Raw genomic sequence first — 19089 nt, forward strand, 5'->3', positions numbered from 1 at the left:
AGACAGAACAGGTCTCTCAATCCAATCCAATATTTCAGAGAAGGAAGGCCAAGAGAGTGTAGGTTGTTTCAGTGGTCTGGCACGTGTGTTTGAATGATAGCTTTCTTGTTACTTTCTGTCTTCCTCATATCTGAGCTGAGCCACACTCCTCACCACCCGCTCAATGCCAACACAACACCACTTACCCCCGCTGGACCACTTATAAATCCTCAAGTCTCTTTGGCCAGCTGCATCTAGGAATAATTCCCATAAATAACTCCTAGACCCTCCCTCTGCTCAGTCCAAAGGCTTCTGTCCTTCTTCCTCATTTTGATGAGTAACACTGCCTTCCGTCCCACCTTCTATGGCAAGTGGGAACGACCTCGAGCCTCAGTTTAGGGGTGGGCTTGGAGCCCTTCACTGCCCACACCCATCTCCTCCCCCATTCTGATGCAGTATCAACGTCACGATGATCCTGTAGCTGAGGCCTCACATTCACAAGTGGCCTCAAACAGAGATGTTTGACAGTATCTCCAGATGAGGTGGTATGTCTAGTCTTTATATTTTTATATGTGTTAAAACTGTTAATTTAATAAATGTAAACATTTAAAGTACATCATAACTTTAAAATCTAATATTGTTGGGGGGTTATTTAATTAAAATTTTTTTTATTGAAGTATAGTTGTATAGTCTAGAAGTTTACAATGTTTCAGGTATACAGCAAAGTGATTCATATATAAAAAGAATATAGTTCCCTGTGCTCTATAGTAGGTCCTTGTTGTTTATTTTATATATAGTAGCGTGTATCTGTTAACCTCAAATCCCTAATTTATCCCTCCCCTAATATTATTGATTCTGGTTTGGATTTTTTTTGGCCACGCCATGTGGCTTGTGGGATCTTAGTTCCCCAAGCAGGGATCGAACCTGGGACCCCTGCAGTGGAAGCGTGGAGTCTTAACCACTGGACCGCCAGGGAATTCTCGATCCTTCATTTGCTTTTTTAAGATAGCATAATACCTAAGAAATGGAAATCACACCAGGCCCCTTCATCCATTAGGAAGCCCAAGGACTATCTGGTCTTTGTATAGTTTCTCCACTCACTGTTATGTCTTGTCAAAGCTGGGACCCTTCCCTCCACTTACATCCACCAATGGGAGAGGAAATGGGTGCTGTGGCCACAATTCATAATACAAGTAACAATTGCTATGGAATAAAAGTAGATGCCTCCAAAACTCTGATTCAGTCTTAGACAAAATTAAGACCGCAGACCAAAAATGATATTTGACAGGAAGTATTGAGAAGAAACAACCTCGTTGAGAAAAATGCTTTTGAGAGGTCAAAGCTCTTGGCTTGTTTATGACTTGTCTACGGAAGTTTAGGAGAAGATTAGAAAATAGTTCTATTCCTGTGGCCAGAACATGGTATGGGGCGAAGATCTTGCTTATGTTCCAATCTTGTGGGTTTGGACTCTTGTTGTCCAAAAGCTCCTCTCTTCAAGGGACACCAAGAAGGAGCAAGACTCCCCCTGAAATCATTCATTTAATGACCTAGTTTTTGTTTAACCTTCTAGGAATGCAACCTTCAACCATGAAACACATGACAGACACAAAGTTTATAAAGCATGTTTAGGGCAGAAAATTGTGTTTGTTCGTTCAGGCTAAAGAATAATGTTCATCACAGGGAAACTAGTTGGTTCAGCTAAGTTATAAATGAAACCAACAGCCTTGTGATTGTTAACCCACCATTCTCTAATATCAGCTCACCTGTCTTGGGTGAATTAATCAACCATTTCATATATGGAGTGGATTCCCTTGTCAGATCCTATGATGCTTGACATAAAGGATGGCTCTAGCAGAGTCCAGTCCAAACACAGCACCAAACCTCCTTCTTCCAAATGCCAACATTCATGGAAGTTCACTACGACTCAGATGCTGCAAACAAACACTGCACATACACCTTCTCATGTAATCTTCACAACTCCATGGGGAAGATATTGCCATTATACGTATTTCAGAGACAAGTAAACTGAGGCCCATAGAGACTAATAACATCCCCAAATCATAAAGCTAGTATCGTGGATAGGATTCAAAACCTTAGCTTATTCCAAAGCTCAGGTGGAGATGATTGGCTTTGTAAACAGGAACATTTCTAGACTCTTGTGTTTCATTGTTTTGAGGGTTGTTTTGTTTCTTTCTTGGTTTCCACTAGAGTTCCTTTATAAGTGGGCGCTATTCCTTGGATGGACTAAGTGGAAGAGGATGTTTTCCACGTTCAAGAGAGCTCAGGATCAGAGCATCATTTTAGGCAGTGCTGGACCCATTTGAAGATTCAGCAGGTTGCTGATGGAGCTGAGATAGAGAGAAGGGTGGAAATGGGTAGGAACAGTGGCTTGGCCTGGCACCTGGCCCTTTAGACCAGGGCTTCTCAATCTTCTGCAGGGCACCACCCCCAGAGATTCGGATTCAAAAGCTCTTGGACGGGACCTGAAAGTTTGCATTTTTAACAAGTTCCAAGGCAACCCTGATGCTGCTAGACTGGGAACCACACTTTGAGAAGCTCCAGTCAAGACCTTCAAATGCACCGCACCCACCTCACCATCTCCACCCTACCTCACTCTCTTAAATTCCTTTCGCACTATTGCTAGTACCAAATGCTAGAGTGTTTTGATATCAATTTTCTCTTACTTTTTCACGAGTACCAGACTCATCTGTTACGTTATAAACTCCCTAGGGGCATGGAATGTGGCATTATGTTTCACTTAACAACCGTTATTGACTGGCTGACTGCTAAGAGTGAGGGTCAGGGTCTTGTTATTGATCATCCTGATACTGATCCTAAGTATTGATGTGATTTCCTGAGAGAGACAGTAGCATGATTAAGAGTCAGGTTTTGGAGGCAGATGCCCCTGGATTTAAATGTTGGCTTACCCAGCCCTAGCCAAGTAACTTCCAGCAAGTCCCCTAACCTAGGAGTGATCTAGAGTCCTCTTTTTTCCTTAACAGCTTCATCCAATCCATCATTCATCTGGTTGGCTCCACTCTAAATTATATTTTCAAACCATCCGCATGAATAACCTGTTGCCTCTTCACAGAGGCCTTCCCTGGAAACCCTGTCATAGGAGCCCCTGCCCAGCATTCCCTGTGATGTTTCCCTATGCATTTTCCTCACAGCACTTAGCACAATCAATGAATAGCTCACTTACGTATTTTTTGTCTCCTTCACCACTAAAACGTAATCCCCCCCAACAGCAGGGATACGGTATGTCTTGTTCCCTTATGCATCCCCAGGCTCTTCTAGAAAAAGGCCTGGCAGATAATTGGCTTTCAAAATATTTGTTGAATCCATGGAAGAAGAATAAATGAGTGAATCAATTAATTTCTCTGAGCTTTAATTTCTTCCTTTCTTTGGCCACGCGGATTGCTGGATCTTAGTTCCCCGACCAGAGATTGAACCCACACCCTCAGCAGTGCCAGTGTGGAGTCCTAACCACTGGACTGCCAGGGAATTCCCTGATTTCTTTATCTATAAATGAAAATAACAATAGTACCTATCTCATAAGGTCCTTTTGAGGAATCAATGAGATAAAACATGTATAGAATAATAAAAGTGAACACTTCTATAGTGTTTACCACGTGCCAGGAACTGTTTTAAGCCTTAGGAAATATTATCCCCATTTTACAAGTGAGGAAACAGAAGCACTTAACAGAAATTAAGTGACTTATTCAAGGTCACAGGAGCCAGGAAGTGTCAGAGCCAAGGTTCAGGCAAGGCATTTCAGATCAGTGTTCATATTCATAACCGCCACCCTCTACTGCAAAGCTCCTCACACGGGGACTAGCCCTTAGCACAATGAATGTTGGTTGCTTTAAGCCACTTTCTTTGTTCATATGTCGCCTTCCCCTTAGCTGTATATTTTCCATCAAGTCGCCATAAAACCAAGATCCCAGTTCTTATCCTCATCTGGGATTTTTCAAGCCTTGTGCTGCTTCCCTGGAAAGAGGACCGATGGCTCTGGGTTCGTCATCCATCAGGGCTAGAGAAGCGCAATCCCAGCATCTGGCACCATGGACGGCTCCCCATCCTTTCTCTGCCCCAAGTCCTTCCACCTAATCCATAGTTCTAAATTATTTTGACAAAACTTCTGGACTGGGGCTTCCCTGGTGGCGCAGTGGTTGAAAGTCTGCCTGCTAATGCAGGGGACACGGGTTCGAACCCTGGTCTGGGAGGATCCCACATGCTGCGGAGCAACTAGGCCCGCGAGCCACAACTACTGAGCCTGCGCGTCTGGAGCCTGTGCTCCGCAACAAGTAGAGGCCGCGATAGTGAGAGGCCCGCACACCGCGATGAAGAGTGGCCCCCACTTGCAGCAACTAGAGAAAGCCCTCGCACAGGAACGAAGACCCAACACAGCCCAAAATAAATAAATTAATTAATTAATTTAAACAAAAACAAAAAACTTCTGGACTAACCATTTCACCCTAACCCCTTCTTTACCTCTGCAACGTCATGTAAGATAAGGCATAGGGGAGGGAGATTTCTGCCCGTTTGAGTTAATAACAGCTTGGGTCAAAACAGGGTTAAACTTAATGAGGCAGAAAGGAGCGTTCTTCCACACAGATCACCAGCTCCTGACATCACAGTGACTCCCAATAACATCCCCCACCCCTAGTCCTGTTTAATCCCCATGCTGCCAACCTCATCCCTCTACCAAGTTTAAAAAAAGAGAAAAAGCTAAGACAGATACTCTAGAGGTTTTGATATCCCTGATTTTGTTAAGAAAAGGAACGCCCAAAGGGTTCTATTGGGCCAAAGTTGCCAAACCACTGGGTTCAAACATTGCAGTGTGAGGGGAGCCCTCACATGAGGTTTCAGGGAGCTGACATCTGGAACCATGAGATTTTAGCCTAGTTTGTGGTTTCAGAAAATATATAGTTGAGGCGAGTCCCCAGAAAGGTCTCCATTTGATTTGGCCTGGGACATTAATAGGACGTCCTCATTGAACCAATGTTGGGAAACAGCACTGAGTCAGTAGTTGCCGGGATGGAGACACCTCAGCTGAATCACCAGGAAGGGACTCCAGCTGCATTCTCGAGGGGCAGTCAGTAAGACGTTCAGAACACTTCACAGGGTCTGAGACTCACAGACAACCTCTCCTCCCAACTGTCTTCTTACCTGGAAAGAGGACACGGCTGACCATACCAGGGAACACCATGATGAAAAGGGGCAGGACCTTCAGGTATGCGGCCATCAGAGAGCCTCCTTTGGCATGGGACAGGTTCTTGGCAGCCAGAGTCCGCTGAACAATCACCTGGAAAACAGTGGTGTGGTTGGAAGTTGAGACAGATTTCTCTTAAGGCCAACTAGGTGCGCATGGCTTCTTTGTAGGCATAGTAGACCCAGGAGCTCGGTTTGCCTGCCTTCTCTAAGGAAACATCTCTCCTATTCTCAATCCCTGTGATCCAGTGGTCCAGTTGGGGTAGCTATACCAAGGCAGAGAAATCAAGAACGGGAAGGAGGATAGAAGAGGAATGCAAATACTTTGCTAGGAGTGATGAGTTAAGAGAAAGAGAGGCTCTGAGATATTGCTACCAACAGGATTGGCATGTCTGGACTTGTAGTTACTGCATATGGTATGCCTAGGTCTTATCCTGACCCCCTTCTCTCTGTTGGGTGGCATAAGGTAGGTCTTGTTAAGATTTATCTACTTAGAACAGATTGGTGGTTGCCAGAGACAAAGGGTGGCAGGTGGGCAAAATGGATGAAGGGGATCAAGAAGTATAAATTTCAGTTATAAAATAAATAAGTCCTAGGGAGGTAGTGTACAGCATGGTGACTATAGTTAATAATACTGGATTGCGTATTTTTAAGTTGCTAAGAGAATAGATCTTAAAAGTTCTCATCACACACAAAAAAGTTCTCATCACAAGAAAAAAAATTGTATCAATAACTGTATGGTGACGAATATTAACTAGATTTATTTTGGTGATGATTTTGCTATATCGAGTAACTAAAACGATTTATCCACTCAAAGGGAATGACATGTTCTAGAGTGTCTTCTGAGTAGAAGACTGGTCCCCCAAAATCCTGCTCCAGGCTCCAGATTGAATCTACATGAACTCAGAACTTTCTCTACTATTTCCTTGGGCTTTGGATCTTGAAGCATCTGGAGAAGTTGCAGAGGTCTTGGTGAGTTACTAGAGCTTTTATGAGTTGGTTCAGTGAACTGTGGACAAGAGGAGTGAAATGCCATTACCATTATGGTGCTGTGGTGAGCAGGACAAAGTGGGAATTGTTCCCATTTTTTAAAACAATGTTCATCAATGGCATAGGCTTCCTAGAGCGTCCTGCTGCTTCTTTTGAAACCCATTCCCTCTCCACAAGGCTACGCTGTCATCTTGGGTACGGAATCTGCCTGATCCAGGGGGAGGCACCTGACCCACTCCTGGCCAATCAGAGCCCTTACACAGGGTATTTGGATTTGGGACTTGGAGAGTTGTCAGTCTCTTTGCAGCTGGTCTGCAGTGAGAGACCATGAAGTCAGCAGGTAAGAGAGAAAGACAATGGAGAAAGAAACCAGAAAAAGTTCCAGCACTTTCTGAAGGCTAGTCCAGCTTCCTGCCGTTCGTATTCCATGAGCTAATAAATCCCCTACCCTTTTCCTAAGCTGGTTTAAATTTGATTTTTTTTTTCTGTGACTTGCAACCAAGTGTACCCTCACCTGCACAGATTATTATTATTGGTTTGGATGTTGTCAGTGAAAGACTCTAAAACGTGGCATCAGCTTATGTGAGGAAAGGTGAAGGAGCAGTGAGGATCCCTCTATCCAGAGCTGGGAAGTCAGCTGTTTGTTCCCTGTCATTTCTCAGGACTCCAAACACACACCTATTGGGCTTTCTAGAACACTTAACAATGTGATAGTTACATGGAACGATACAGCAACTATAGAATACTTTTTACTGCTTCATAAAGGTGCCAAAAAGAGGCATGCAAGCTTCAGTCCTTGTCGGTCCATCTGGAAGCAGAGAGGAAAGAATTTAGAGCTTTGGAGAACCAAGCCCTTTCGACAGGAGATCCAAAGCTGTGACTGAGAAGAGTGCTGGCTTTTATTCCCATGAAGCGGAGCCTCCAGCTGAGTAAGTTTTAAGAGACTTGTGCTGCTCAAAACCTCACAAGCCCTGGGAAGAGGGTGTCGCCCTGTACGGCAACCCCCGGACCCAAGTAATGGAGCATGACTCATAGGAATGTTATGAAAATCAATGAGTTAACATATAGGAAATGCTTATATCAGTTACTGGTAGATGGTCCAGCATCAATCAATGTGTCATTACGATTATCGATTGTGATTTACCTCTTCCGTCTCTGCCCAGGAAGATTAGGAACACGCCCCCAATCAGTGAACAGTGAATGCTGCTTTGTCTTTCTCCTGCTCTGAAATGAGCTACGTAGGGCAGCACCAGCCCAAGGGACTAACACAGTCTTTGGACTCAACAGAATTCAGCTCAGCAGCCGCAAAACCAGAAGTCATGGGGTCCAAGGAGGGCTTGGGTTTCTGGCCCCTCTGGCCCTGCCTGCCCTTTGGAAGAAGATCAAGTCATCCCGGATTAATTAAGTCCCCAGGCTCTCGAACAATGCGAGGTGGGTTGGAGGTGGGCTTCAAGGGCTGCACACTGGAATCCCAGCTAGTAAGGGTGTGAGGCATCTCGAGGAAATATTTGTATGGATTAATAAATATAAGCTGTTGAGCCATGTCAAGAGCAGTAGCATAAAACCATAGCAAAGGGCTTCCCTGGTGGCGCAGCGGTTGAGAGTCTGCCTGCCAATGCAGGGGACGTGGGTTCGTGCCCCGGTCCGGGAGGATCCCACATGCCGCAGGGTGGCTGGGCCCGTGAGCCATGGACTGCTGAGCCTGCACGTCCGGAGCCTGTGCTCCGCAACGGGAGAGGCCACAACAGTGAGAGGCCCACGTACCGCAAAAAAAAAAAAAAAAAAAAAAGCAAAAATGTAAATGTTTTAAACGGTTTATTAAATGCGCCTGCAACAAAAAAGACTATGAGCAAATTCCTAATGCTCCCCTTTTTCACAATTATTAGTAACCCCGCTAATGAGGAAACAGAGGCTCAGAGAACTTAGACGGTGTTCCAAGGTTATGCCACCTGAACTTGATTCCAGGTCTGTTAAGGTTAAAGCCCAGGCTGTTAGCCTCAGTCTGAGCTGTCTCCCAGGGTCTCTCCAGCCTGAGATTTGCTAAGGAAGAGGAGGGGTGCTCTCTCTTAAAGGGGCAGTATTACACCCATCTCTAGCTCTTGGTTTCTAGCTCTTCACTCAGTTCTGACCCTTGGGGTGACCTGGATTCACTCTCTGCAGTGTCCCCTCCATCAATTCAGTGCTCCGACTCCATGATCATTATTTTATTTAAAGTCTCATCAGCCCTGAATATGAAATAGGGCTTCCAAAATGGCACACAGATCTCTGATCATTAATGTAATGGAAAAAGCCATTTCAACAGATGATATATTCACAGGGTTTGAAACCTGAGAAAGTATAAACAGGTGTGCAGTGAAATGGCTTCCATCCATCCTGGCACATCTGCCCACCTCCCTGCCCACAGGTAACTGCTCTTAGTTTTATATACATCCATCCGGAGTTTCCTTCAGCACATACAAGCAAATGCAAATATGGATTCTATCCCCCCCACACACCTTTTAACACAAAAGGGCTTATTATACACACCACAGTGCCTTTTGCTTTTCTCATTTCTTTCTTCACACCAGTTATATATTTGCTTTAAGGGCTTTGCTTTGGCGGGTCCCTCTGCCTAAAACTCTCCTCCCCAACTATCACCAGAGCCCACTCACTCTCCTTAGCTCAGAGGTCACTTCTCAACCATGACTCCCCTAATCACTGTATTTTAGATGACACTCCCACACCCTCCACTTCCACCCCCCTCCCGCTTGTTTTGTTTTGTTTTTTAATGACAGTTATCACCTTTTAACATTCCCCATAATTTATTGCCTGTCTACCTCCACCAGAAGAAGGTGAGCTCCGAGAGCCTGTTTGATTTGTTTACTTGTGATTTCCAAGTGGCTGGCACATAGAGGACACCTAGTGAGTATTTGTGGAGCAAATAATACCAATACCAGTTTTAAGCTCTCTTTAAAATGTTTCATCTCTCTTGCTTACTGGATCCTTCCAGACATCCAGCAGGATGTATCAAGCTTTCCCCTTTGCAAATATCAGTAGCTTTGGATTTGCTGCGACATGAGTAAGAATAAGAAGATAACACGTAGAGCAGTAGAGAGAAAGAAGTTCTCAAGGATGTTTGGGGAGAAACGCAAATAAGAGAACAGATAGCGGGAGAAAAGAACCCAGCCTCCAGATACTCCAAGGAAGGAAGCGTCCCCGAGAGCAGCTTTCTCAGCTGCTGCCCTGTACCTGATCGGTGCACCAGTACCAGAGGGACGGGATGGACATTCCAAATAGGATCCCAGGCCACGGGAGATCAGATGTCAGTGGGTCTCGGAAAATATGGAAGGCATCTTCCCGGGGCAGCCCGCAGCTGCTGTTCCCACTCCGGTTGCTGGCCACAGCCAAGAAGTATTTCTCTTCCAGGCCTTCCAACCCGCCGACTGCAGCGAAACCTAGTATTCAGAGGAAACCCAAATTTGCCAGGAACTCAGACTGATCCACAGCAACTCATGAGGGGATGGTTGGAGATTGGTGAAATCCTACTTAGAACAGAGATACCAAGGAAAGTTAGTTGACCTAAAGGTTCTCCGCCTTTTTTTTTTTCATGCCTTTGGTATTGACTATGGATTGCTTCTCAGAATAATATTCCTAAATATACAATACACAATACATAGATTGTAAAGAAAACCAAATATGTTGAAGGCACCCATCAAACCATAAAAACTCTGACGTAGTAATTTAATTCTTTGCTCCATTAAGTAGAAAGACCCCACAGTGGGTCAAATAACAATTTAGCTTTAAAATAACCATGGACACAGTGTTTCAATACATCAGAAGCAACTGTAAAAACATTTGGATAAAAACCTCGGGGGGTGTATTTTGGTATCAAAGTCACAGATATTGCAAATCTTCCTGTGGTTTGCTGCCTACACGAATCATTGAAAGATGCTAATATGAAAACAGAGATGAATTTCTTTCCCATGCAAGATTCACAAAACCCGTGAATTCTGTCCAGGTTAAGAAAGCCTGCCTGAAGGAAACATTCTTTCACCTCTGAACTTCTTCTCAGCTACTCTCAATTCATGGTATCACAAGAGTGGTCCAGGTAACTTATGGCCTTGAGCAAGTCGCTTCCCTGTCTGGATTCGGTTTCCTCATCTGCAGGTGGGGATAATGTAGCACCAACCTCATAGGGCTGGAGAAAGACAGTGAGATAATACACATAAAATGCACAGCACCTGGCACAAACGTGTGTTGTCCTTAAAAAACAATAAAGCACTGCACTCTGCAGATAATTTGCTTCTTTTCATTAATTGAACAGATTCAAGGTTATCCCCAAATAACATTGCTCTCACCGGATTACGTTCTGGAAGGTTGTGTTTGTCTTTTTGTTGTTGTTTTGTTTTTTTCTTGTGTTTTATTTTTGGTTTTTTGTTTGTTTCTTTGTTTTTTGGTATGGAAGAGAAGGGGTTGGTGTTACCACTTGAGTTAGGAATGATATGTAATCTGCAGCCTGGCTTATCTTTGCTGAAGGTTGTGGTGAACAGTGGCTACTGGGGGAAAAATATTGTGATGATAAATTTTTGTCATGCTTTTTTTTTCCCTGAAAAATTATTTTGTGGTAGTGGAAGGAAGGGAGGTTTTATTAATAATTGGACCTGGGCTTCCCTGGTGGCGCAGTGGTTGAGAGTCCGCCTGCCGATGCAGGGGACGCAGGTTCGTTCCCCCGTCTGGGAAGATCCCACATGCCGCGGAGCGGCTGGGCCTGTGAGCCATGGCCGCTGAGCCTGCGCGTCCGGAGCCTGCGCGTCCGGAGCCTGCGCTCCGCAACGGGAGAGGCCACAGCTGTGAGAGGCCCGCGTACCGCAAAAAAATAATAATAATAATAATTGGACCTGCCCATCTGAGTGTGTAAAGCACATACATATAGATAATAGCAGGTAGAAAGGCTGAGAAAAGAATCACCCCAGGATGAGTGAAAATAAAGTAGGCAGAGCATCGTAAACTTTAATGTACACACGAATCACCTGGGAACCATTAAAAAGCATATCCTGATTCAGCAAGTCTGCAGTGGTGCCTGGGATTCTGCCCTTCTAATGGGCTCCCAGTTGACACTGATGCTGCTGGTCCCTGGACCACAGTCTGAGTAGCACCCATGTAGGAGACATCAGGGTACCAAATGAAATTTGGAATCCTTTTGGTATAAAGGAAAGTGGGGGATCTTGATTTCAGTCACTTTAATAAGCTCCATTTTAGGTCAGTTTTTCAGTTTCTCTTGTTTTTTTGTTTGTTTGTTTGTTTTTTTGGGGTTTTTTTTGCGGTATGTGGGCCTCTCACTGTTGTGGCTTCTCCCGTTGCGGAGCACAGGCTCCGGACGCGCAGGCTCAACAGCCATGGCTCACGGGCCCAGCCGCTCCACGGCATGTGGGATCTTCCCGGACCGGGGCACGAACCCGCGTAACCTGCATCGGCAGGCAGGAAGGCACAATGTTAAGGTAAAAATTCCTGCCTATACTCTTTGACTCCTGCTCTTAGACTCTTCCCACAAAAGTTATTACCACATTATCTCCCCACTATCATCACCAGGGAGTGTGATGGGGAAGGAAGGGTATGAGATCTGAAGTCAGTCTGACTGGGTTTGAATCCTGGCTTTGAATTCTAACTTTGTGACCTTGCGCTAACAGTTGGTGCCTTAATTTTCTCATCCAACACAAGGGGTAAAAATAATACTGGTATCATTGGGTTGTTATGAGCATTAAATGATAAAACATCTGGATCACTAGTGTTTTAATACGTATTCATTTATGAACTTTTAATTTTGAGATAATTATAGACATACAGAAGAGTTGTATAAGTAGTACAGAGAGTTCCCATACACCTTCTCCTAGTGTCACTGTCTTACATAAGCCAAGTACAGTTGCAGAAACTAAGAAATTAACATTGGTGCCTTACTATTAACTACAGTATGGGCTCTTCAATTTGCACCATTAATGTTCTTTTTCTCTTCTGGGATCCAATCCGGGATCCCACATTGTGTTTATTTATGTTTCCTCCTTTCTCTGTAGTTCCTCAGTCTTCCCTTATTTTTCATGTCCTTGATACTTTTGAAGAATACTGGTCATTGTAGTGTGTAAAATGTCCTCAATTTGGGTTTGCCTGATGTTTATTTACGATGAAGTTGAGGTTATATATTTTGGCAAGAATGGCACAGAGGTGATGCTGTGTCCTTCTCAGTGTACCATATCAGGAGCTACATACTGGTACGTCTGATTACTGTAATATCAGTTAATATGCCTTGATCGCTTAGTTACAGTGGCACGTGCCATGTTTCTCCACTGTAAAGTGGCTATATTGCCCTTTGTAATTAATAAATATTTTGGACGTGATACTTTGAGACCAAGCAAATATCTTATTTCTTCATAAACTTTCATGCGCTGACTTCAGCATTTATCATTGGATCTTGTCTATAGCAATTATGACTGTGGTGTTCTAATAGTGATATTCTATTTCCCTCAGTCTGTCTTCATTTAGTAATTGGAATTCTCCTGTAAGGAAGACTTTTCCTTTTGCCCCCTTTTATTTGTTTATTTAATTATTTATCCACGTCAACATAGGAGGATCTATTAACGTTTCCTTAAAAAACAGTAAGTTTCCATGATACGCACAGCTCTCTTCCAGCTAAAATGACCATGCCTCAAGCAGGAATCCCCAGCTGGGTTTGAAACAGTGATGAAAGCAGATGTCCGTGCTTGAGAGAGGTGCTGTCATCCACCCAAATGACCCTGGCACCCCACTTACTGTAGCCCATCAGGGTGAGCGCTCCTATAAGCATGATCAGGGTCTGTAGAGCATCCGTGTAGATCACAGCAGCCAGGCCACCTAGTGGGAAGATGAGCACTGAGGTGAGGGTCAGGTACTCTGGGGGAGAGGAGGTACTCTGGGTGCCAGAGGGAACTTGGAATTTCAAGACCTGACAGGGGAGAGTTCCTAGTGTTGATTGTTTGCAAAGATGGCCACAATATCTCCTTCCCAGGTGCCTGCCCATTTAGTAATGTGGCCTTGCTGCTCCTTTCACGTTGAGGTGAAGATTTCTCTTCTTCTTAAATATGGTTTGGCCGAATGACTTGCTTTAACCAATAGATACGGTGGAAGTGATGTTGTGCAGCTCCAAGTCTGGTCCTCAAGAGGCCTGCAGTTCCTGCTCTTGTTCTCGTGTTGCCCCGAGAACACTATGCTTCTTTAAGAAGCCCAGTCTAGCCTCATGGAGCATGAGGGCCACCTGGAAGGAAAGCCCAGCTGACAGCCAAGCTAACCAGCAGCCACCTGAGTGAGACCATGTTGTTCCACCCAGCTGTTCCAGGTACCATCTAACTAGTATAATTCAACCGAGCCAGGTGAGACCAGCAGAAGAGCCACCCAGGCAACGCATGGAATGAATTATGGGCAGAAATAAACCATTAACTCCCTAATGGGGGGTAGGTGGTTAGTTACACAGTAATTTCTAACTGACATGGGAAGTGATGCTTGGGCCATGGTCCCCAAGCTCCGAAGACCTTTATTTAAACATTGGAAAGAGGATGTGAGTACTAGGTATTCAGAGTCTAATAGGCTTCCCAAAGAGGGTCACAGTGGTTGGCCTCAGTGGATTCTTATTGGTCTTGCCACCTAGAAAAATCTTTGTAATGACAATCATGGTAGCAAATCCATCAGCATCTGGACAAAACAATCTTTCCAGTCTCTTCCCTATCCTTTTCTCCTTCCTCTTTCCCTACAGAGAGTGGACACTTATCTGACATGAACAGATTTACTCATGGGTGAAGTCACAGTACACTAAAAAAACCAAACAGACATTCATGTGGGTGTTGTTCTGTGATTCCTCCTTCTTTGCCCCAGGTATAGGGTCATCTCACAAATGGAGAGAGAACTGGCTTAGCATCTGGCCCCAGTTCTCTGCTGGCCCCACTCAGGCAGTTAGCCTGAGTGTGGTGAGATCCTGAAGATAGGTACCACTGAAACACACCCACGTCTCTATACTAATGTTTATTGGGCATTTATCACTTACCAGGCGCTGCATCTAGTGTTTTATTCAATCACTCACCAAACATCTGGTGAGCGCCCAACCTAGTTCTACATGGTAGGGATACAGAGGCAAACAAAACAGCATGCTGCCTGTCTCCTCGGAGCTTCTAGTCTAATGGGGGAGACACCCCCAAACAAGGAAACAGAGAGATAGATTGGCAATTGCGACTAAACCTTTCCTTTCCCTGTGCCCCAGACACGTGGCTTCTGTTAGCGCTGAAAACTCAGCCCAGATCTTTCTGCCTCAGCGGGCTTTTGCATTTCTGAGAACGGGTCACTCTTCTGTCTAGAGCCTCCAGTGGTGTTCCACGGCATTTGGGACTAAATCCAGGCTCATCTGATTTCCTTCGAGGCTCCGGTGCCTGCCCTTTCCTCCACTCCTTTCTCCTCCCATCAGGGCTGCAGCACAGCCGATGCCGGGGTCACCACTGTCACTCCAGCTTGCATGAGTGGCCTCCTCCACAGCTAGACAGGACTCAGCCTCAACACATGTGCTTGCTCAGCTGCAGCCGCCCTGACCCCCCTGCTACTCCTCAAACAAACAACACGGGTTCTCATGTCAGAGTCTTCCCTCTATCTCATTTAAATCTGGTCCACATATCACCTTAGAGAGGCCTTGCCTGTACGTTGGATGGAAAAGAATCCTCCCACCATTATTCCCCATCTTGTTATAACAGTATACTCTGACATCACTTATTGGCTTCCTTGTTCATTGTCTGTCTCCCCTTCCCCACTAGAATGTAAGTTCCTTTGGAGTAAAGATTTTTTCTGTCATGGGAATTCCCTGGTGGTCCAGTGGTTAGGACTGGGGGCTTTCAGTGCCGTGGGCCCGGGTTCAATCCCTGGTGGGGGAACTAAGATCCCACAAGCTGCACGGCCAAAAAAAAAAAGATTTTGTCTATCTTGTTGCCCGCTATGCCCCATTTCCTAGCATGATGCCTGGCATATAGTGGGTGATACATAGATAGATATAGATAATTTGTGGAATGAATTACACCAAGAGGAGGCAGAGAAGGATGAAACTGGAACAGAAGATGAGAAGGTGAATATTCAAAAGCAGATACATGTCCAGGTGCTGCACTCCACCAGCCACTCTTCTGGGATGCAAGTCTGAGGGGGAAAGTTGAGGCTCCCCGGCCTCAGGCTGCAGAATTGCAGTGGTTTACGGTCTAGCTTTGTATAGTGTGTGTGACTACACATGCTCAGCAGCTAGTAGGTTCTAATGAATAGTTCTTGAATAAATAAATGGAAAATAGCTTTATGCACTTGCGGTACCTTTTAAAATCCTCCCTTCTATCAGGCATCCCTCTTCCTTTGGACAATGACCAAGAGAAATCGTATTATCTGGGGTGATGGACTGAGGGTTCATGAAGACATGGTCTTAGCACACTGGAACATCAGAAGACGAGCCAGGAAAAGACAGGGTGGCCCACAGCCCCTGCCCACCACCTCTCCCAGAATCACCCCTTGTTCAGTCATACCTGCAACAGTGTATAGAGCTGTGATGGCCAGCAGCCCGACTATGGCCAGGTAGAGATTTAGGCGCAAAGACTGCTGAATGAAGATGGCACCTGCGTACATGTCTACCTGGAGAGACATGAAGTTGACGGGTGGATGAATGGATGGACGTTTTAGCACAGTTTCCCCAGGCTCAGGCCCTAGCCTTGACTCTGGCAAACACAGAAACATCATATGATGTCCTTTCTTCATCTCTTCCTAGATCAGGGGTCTCAAACGGGAGCCCTACGGGTGATCAAGTTTGAGGCCCCTTCACTGGGCTAATACAAGCGCCTCAGTCGTCTTCCTGCTCCTATTCTTCATCTGCCTACTCTCCATCCTCCACACTGCAGCCTTTATCAAATGCCATCACGATCATCTCATCCTCATCAAAACTCTTCAGTAGCTCCCTACTGCCCCCAAGATAATGTTCAAATAAGTTAGAGCTGTATACCAGGCCCTCCATGGTTTGCCTGCCACTTGACCTCATTTTCTTTACTCACTTCATGCTCCCAGACACACTGAAATACACCCTGTTTCCCTAACAAGTCATGTTTTTTCATGCCCCCAAGCGTTTTCTTATTCTGTCCAGCCCTCTGGAATGCCAATCCCCCTTTCTCTACATCCTCTCTACATCCTCCTCAGATGTAACTTTCCTTGGGAAGGTTTCCCCACATCTGTAGCTTCCCACCAGAATGAGAGCGAGCATTGTCCTTCTGCCCTTCACATCTGGAGCTGGCACAGAGTCAGTTATTGTTGTTTGAATTGAATGGAATTCCTCTGCCCACCCCCTCCCCCACATAGGACAAGGTTTCCCCCAGCTCCAGATGGAAGAGAAGAGGGCATCGGTGTGAGTCAGGCTGAGCAGCACGTACTGGAGGCTGCAAAGCATCTGCTCTTGGCCTGCCCATCCAAACGTCAGGGTGGGGCAGGCTCAGTGGGCCATCAGCACATATGATTAATAGTTGATAACTGCCTGATCCCAGGAGGAAGATGACAGACCCACCTGAGGGCTCTCAGAGTCCCATTCAGTGATGGGCACCATCCCAAGATGTTGCTGAAGAAGCTTTGGCAGGAGAAGGGGGAGGATTCCTTTCCTCTACCTTTTTTCCGTACTTCCTCTGCCCCTGTTTAGCCTTTGCCCCCACCCCTCCCAACTTCCTTGAACCTCCCAGAAGCTTCCTCAATAGGAGAGGGACACCACCAGCTGAGCTTCTCACCAGGCTGTGTCCCCACCTTACCGAGATCTTGGTGAAGATGTAGATAAACAGGTAGAGCACAGCCAGGATGATGGGGATCCTGTTGCCGCCAAAGCGTTTCCTTAGGTATTCTGGCATCGTGGTGACCTGGGGACCAGAGTTGAGATTTTGCCACCCAGCAGCCCTTCTTCCCCCTCCCACCTTCTCCCCAAACTCAGAAGCACAGACGGTCTTCTTGGGATTCTCAATGGGAGACTTAAAAGAGAGGAGAAAATGGAACAAAGGGGTGGGGTGAGGATGGACTGGGGTTCTGTGCAGAGTTAGGTACCCAACTATCATATATCCCAAATGTATACGCCACCCCAATTTTTGCCCTCTCCTGTGTTATTAATGTTATTACATAAAACTTATTAATATAGAGGTTACTATTATAAAACTTAATGTTTTTCTTTAAACCAACTCATGTTTATATTGAAGTAAACTTATCTAAAAAGAAAACTTCAAATCACCACTGTAAATGAAATATCAATCCTAAACTTAAGGGAACCAGCAAAACTATGCACATGGATAATAAAATCACTCATTCATGTTCTATTCTTTCCTGGCAACTTCCTCTTGCACACCAAAAACCCTGGGCCCAGAGCTTACTCATTCTTTCTTTAAAAAAAAAAAAAAAAAGAAGTCAGGAAAAGTATTGAACAGGTGTTAAATGCTCACTAACACCAACAGGAGACTTTACCCTTGAGCTCATTGAAAGATGATGGAAGAGGAACTAATTTCGCCAGGTGATTCAGTGTAGTTGGCTCCATGTCTAACACCTAAACTCATCTCAAGCATCTCCATTTGTCCATATTCTAACCTTTGGGGAAGTTGCTCTCATGTAACACTTTAGCCACGTTACCAGGAGCAGAGAATCCAGAGACAGCAGAAAAACCAGGGAAGCACTGAATTAGGTCCAGATGGGTGGGCCAAAGCTAGGTGCCATTACCATATAAGGCACCCCAGGGGCTGAGCCATACCGAGGAGAACCATTATTTGGGTGGCACTTTGGGGATAGCATGTCCTTGCCCAGTCTCCTCACTGTACCCGCAGACTTGGGGGTTGAGACAATGCCATGTCTAGACAATGGAACCTCAAATGCACAACTGTTCTTCCATGAGGTCCCAGATGTTGGATGGGAAAAGACAGAGTAATGATTATGTTTGCAGCCCCTCGTCCAGGCTGTTGCTGCTTGGGTGTTCCTTAGTCTAACCCAGAGAGTAGACTAATGGGTACCCGATCATGAGCTGATAAATGGCAAACCATCCATCCCAAGGTCAGATTGTGAAGGTAGAAGAAGCTGGGAGTGGAGACTGGGAGAGACTGGATGGCCAGACTTGATTCAAGAATGGTAAGTTGTTGGGGCTTCCCTGGTGGCGCAGTGGTTGAGAGTCCGCCTGCCGATGCAGGGGACACGGGTTCATGCCCCGGTCCGGGAAGATCCCACATGCCACAGAGCAGCTGGGCCCGTGAGCCATGGCTGCTGAGCCTGCGCGTCTGGAGCCTGTGCTCCGCAACGGGAGAGGCCACAACAGTGAGAGGCCCGTGTACCGCAAAAAAAAAAAAAAAAAAAATGGTAAGTTGTTAATAGTAGAATCTGGGTACAGTATTCAAGACTATAAGAGTGTCCAGTGTCAAATTATTTCAACACTGATGTAGGTTGGAAATTTTTTTCATAATAAAATATTGGCCAAAAAAATTGAACTCTAGGAATAAATAGACACCTTAAAATTAAAAAAAAAAAAAAAAGAAGCATCTCTTTCCTCCCCCTCTCCCCAAAAGGGCAATTCGGGATTCTGACCCTCATGAGTGGCTTGCCTCAGCCCTCTGATTTGCTGCAAGGCAAACACAGCAGGGATTTTCCAGAAGCACATTGCACTGAGCTCTGACACTCTATCAGGGAATAACACACGGAAAGATTCAATCAAACCATATTGAACGGACACACTCTTGGTGATGGTATGAAAGCTAATTAGAGAGAGTGCATGAGAGCTTCAGCCCGTTCAGATAAGTGGACCAAGGAAGATGCTCCTCGAGAGGATTCACTATCTCGTCTGTGAATGACAACCACCAGCTGGCTTCGTTGGGGAGCAAGACTCTTATCATTGGC

The 19089-nt window shown here is 45.4% G+C and overlaps 1 protein-coding gene across 6 annotated transcripts in view; it reads right to left on the bottom strand.

Moving 5' to 3' along the window:
* The window catches only part of SLC5A11 (solute carrier family 5 member 11), a gene marked incomplete at both ends in the record, with an annotated part of 41925 nt that overhangs the window by 6117 nt on the left and 16719 nt on the right, over window positions 1-19089 (bottom strand). For 2 of the 6 annotated variants that reach the window (XM_082671538.1, XM_082671537.1), the window contains 5 exons: window positions 5152-5287; window positions 9412-9617; window positions 12964-13044; window positions 15726-15831; window positions 16983-17087. In XM_082671538.1, the coding sequence (XP_082527664.1) occupies window positions 5152-5287; window positions 9412-9617; window positions 12964-13044; window positions 15726-15831; window positions 16983-17087 (634 nt within the window). The remainder of the gene's footprint in view (window positions 1-5151; window positions 5288-9411; window positions 9618-12963; window positions 13045-15725; window positions 15832-16982; window positions 17088-19089) is intronic. The other 4 variants (XM_082671536.1, XM_082671534.1, XM_082671533.1 and 1 more) reach the window with 3 other exon arrangements.

Source organism: Grampus griseus, assembly GCF_964374135.1.
Source record: "Grampus griseus genome assembly, chromosome: 14".
NCBI classification, from domain to species: Eukaryota; Metazoa; Chordata; class Mammalia; order Artiodactyla; family Delphinidae; genus Grampus; species Grampus griseus.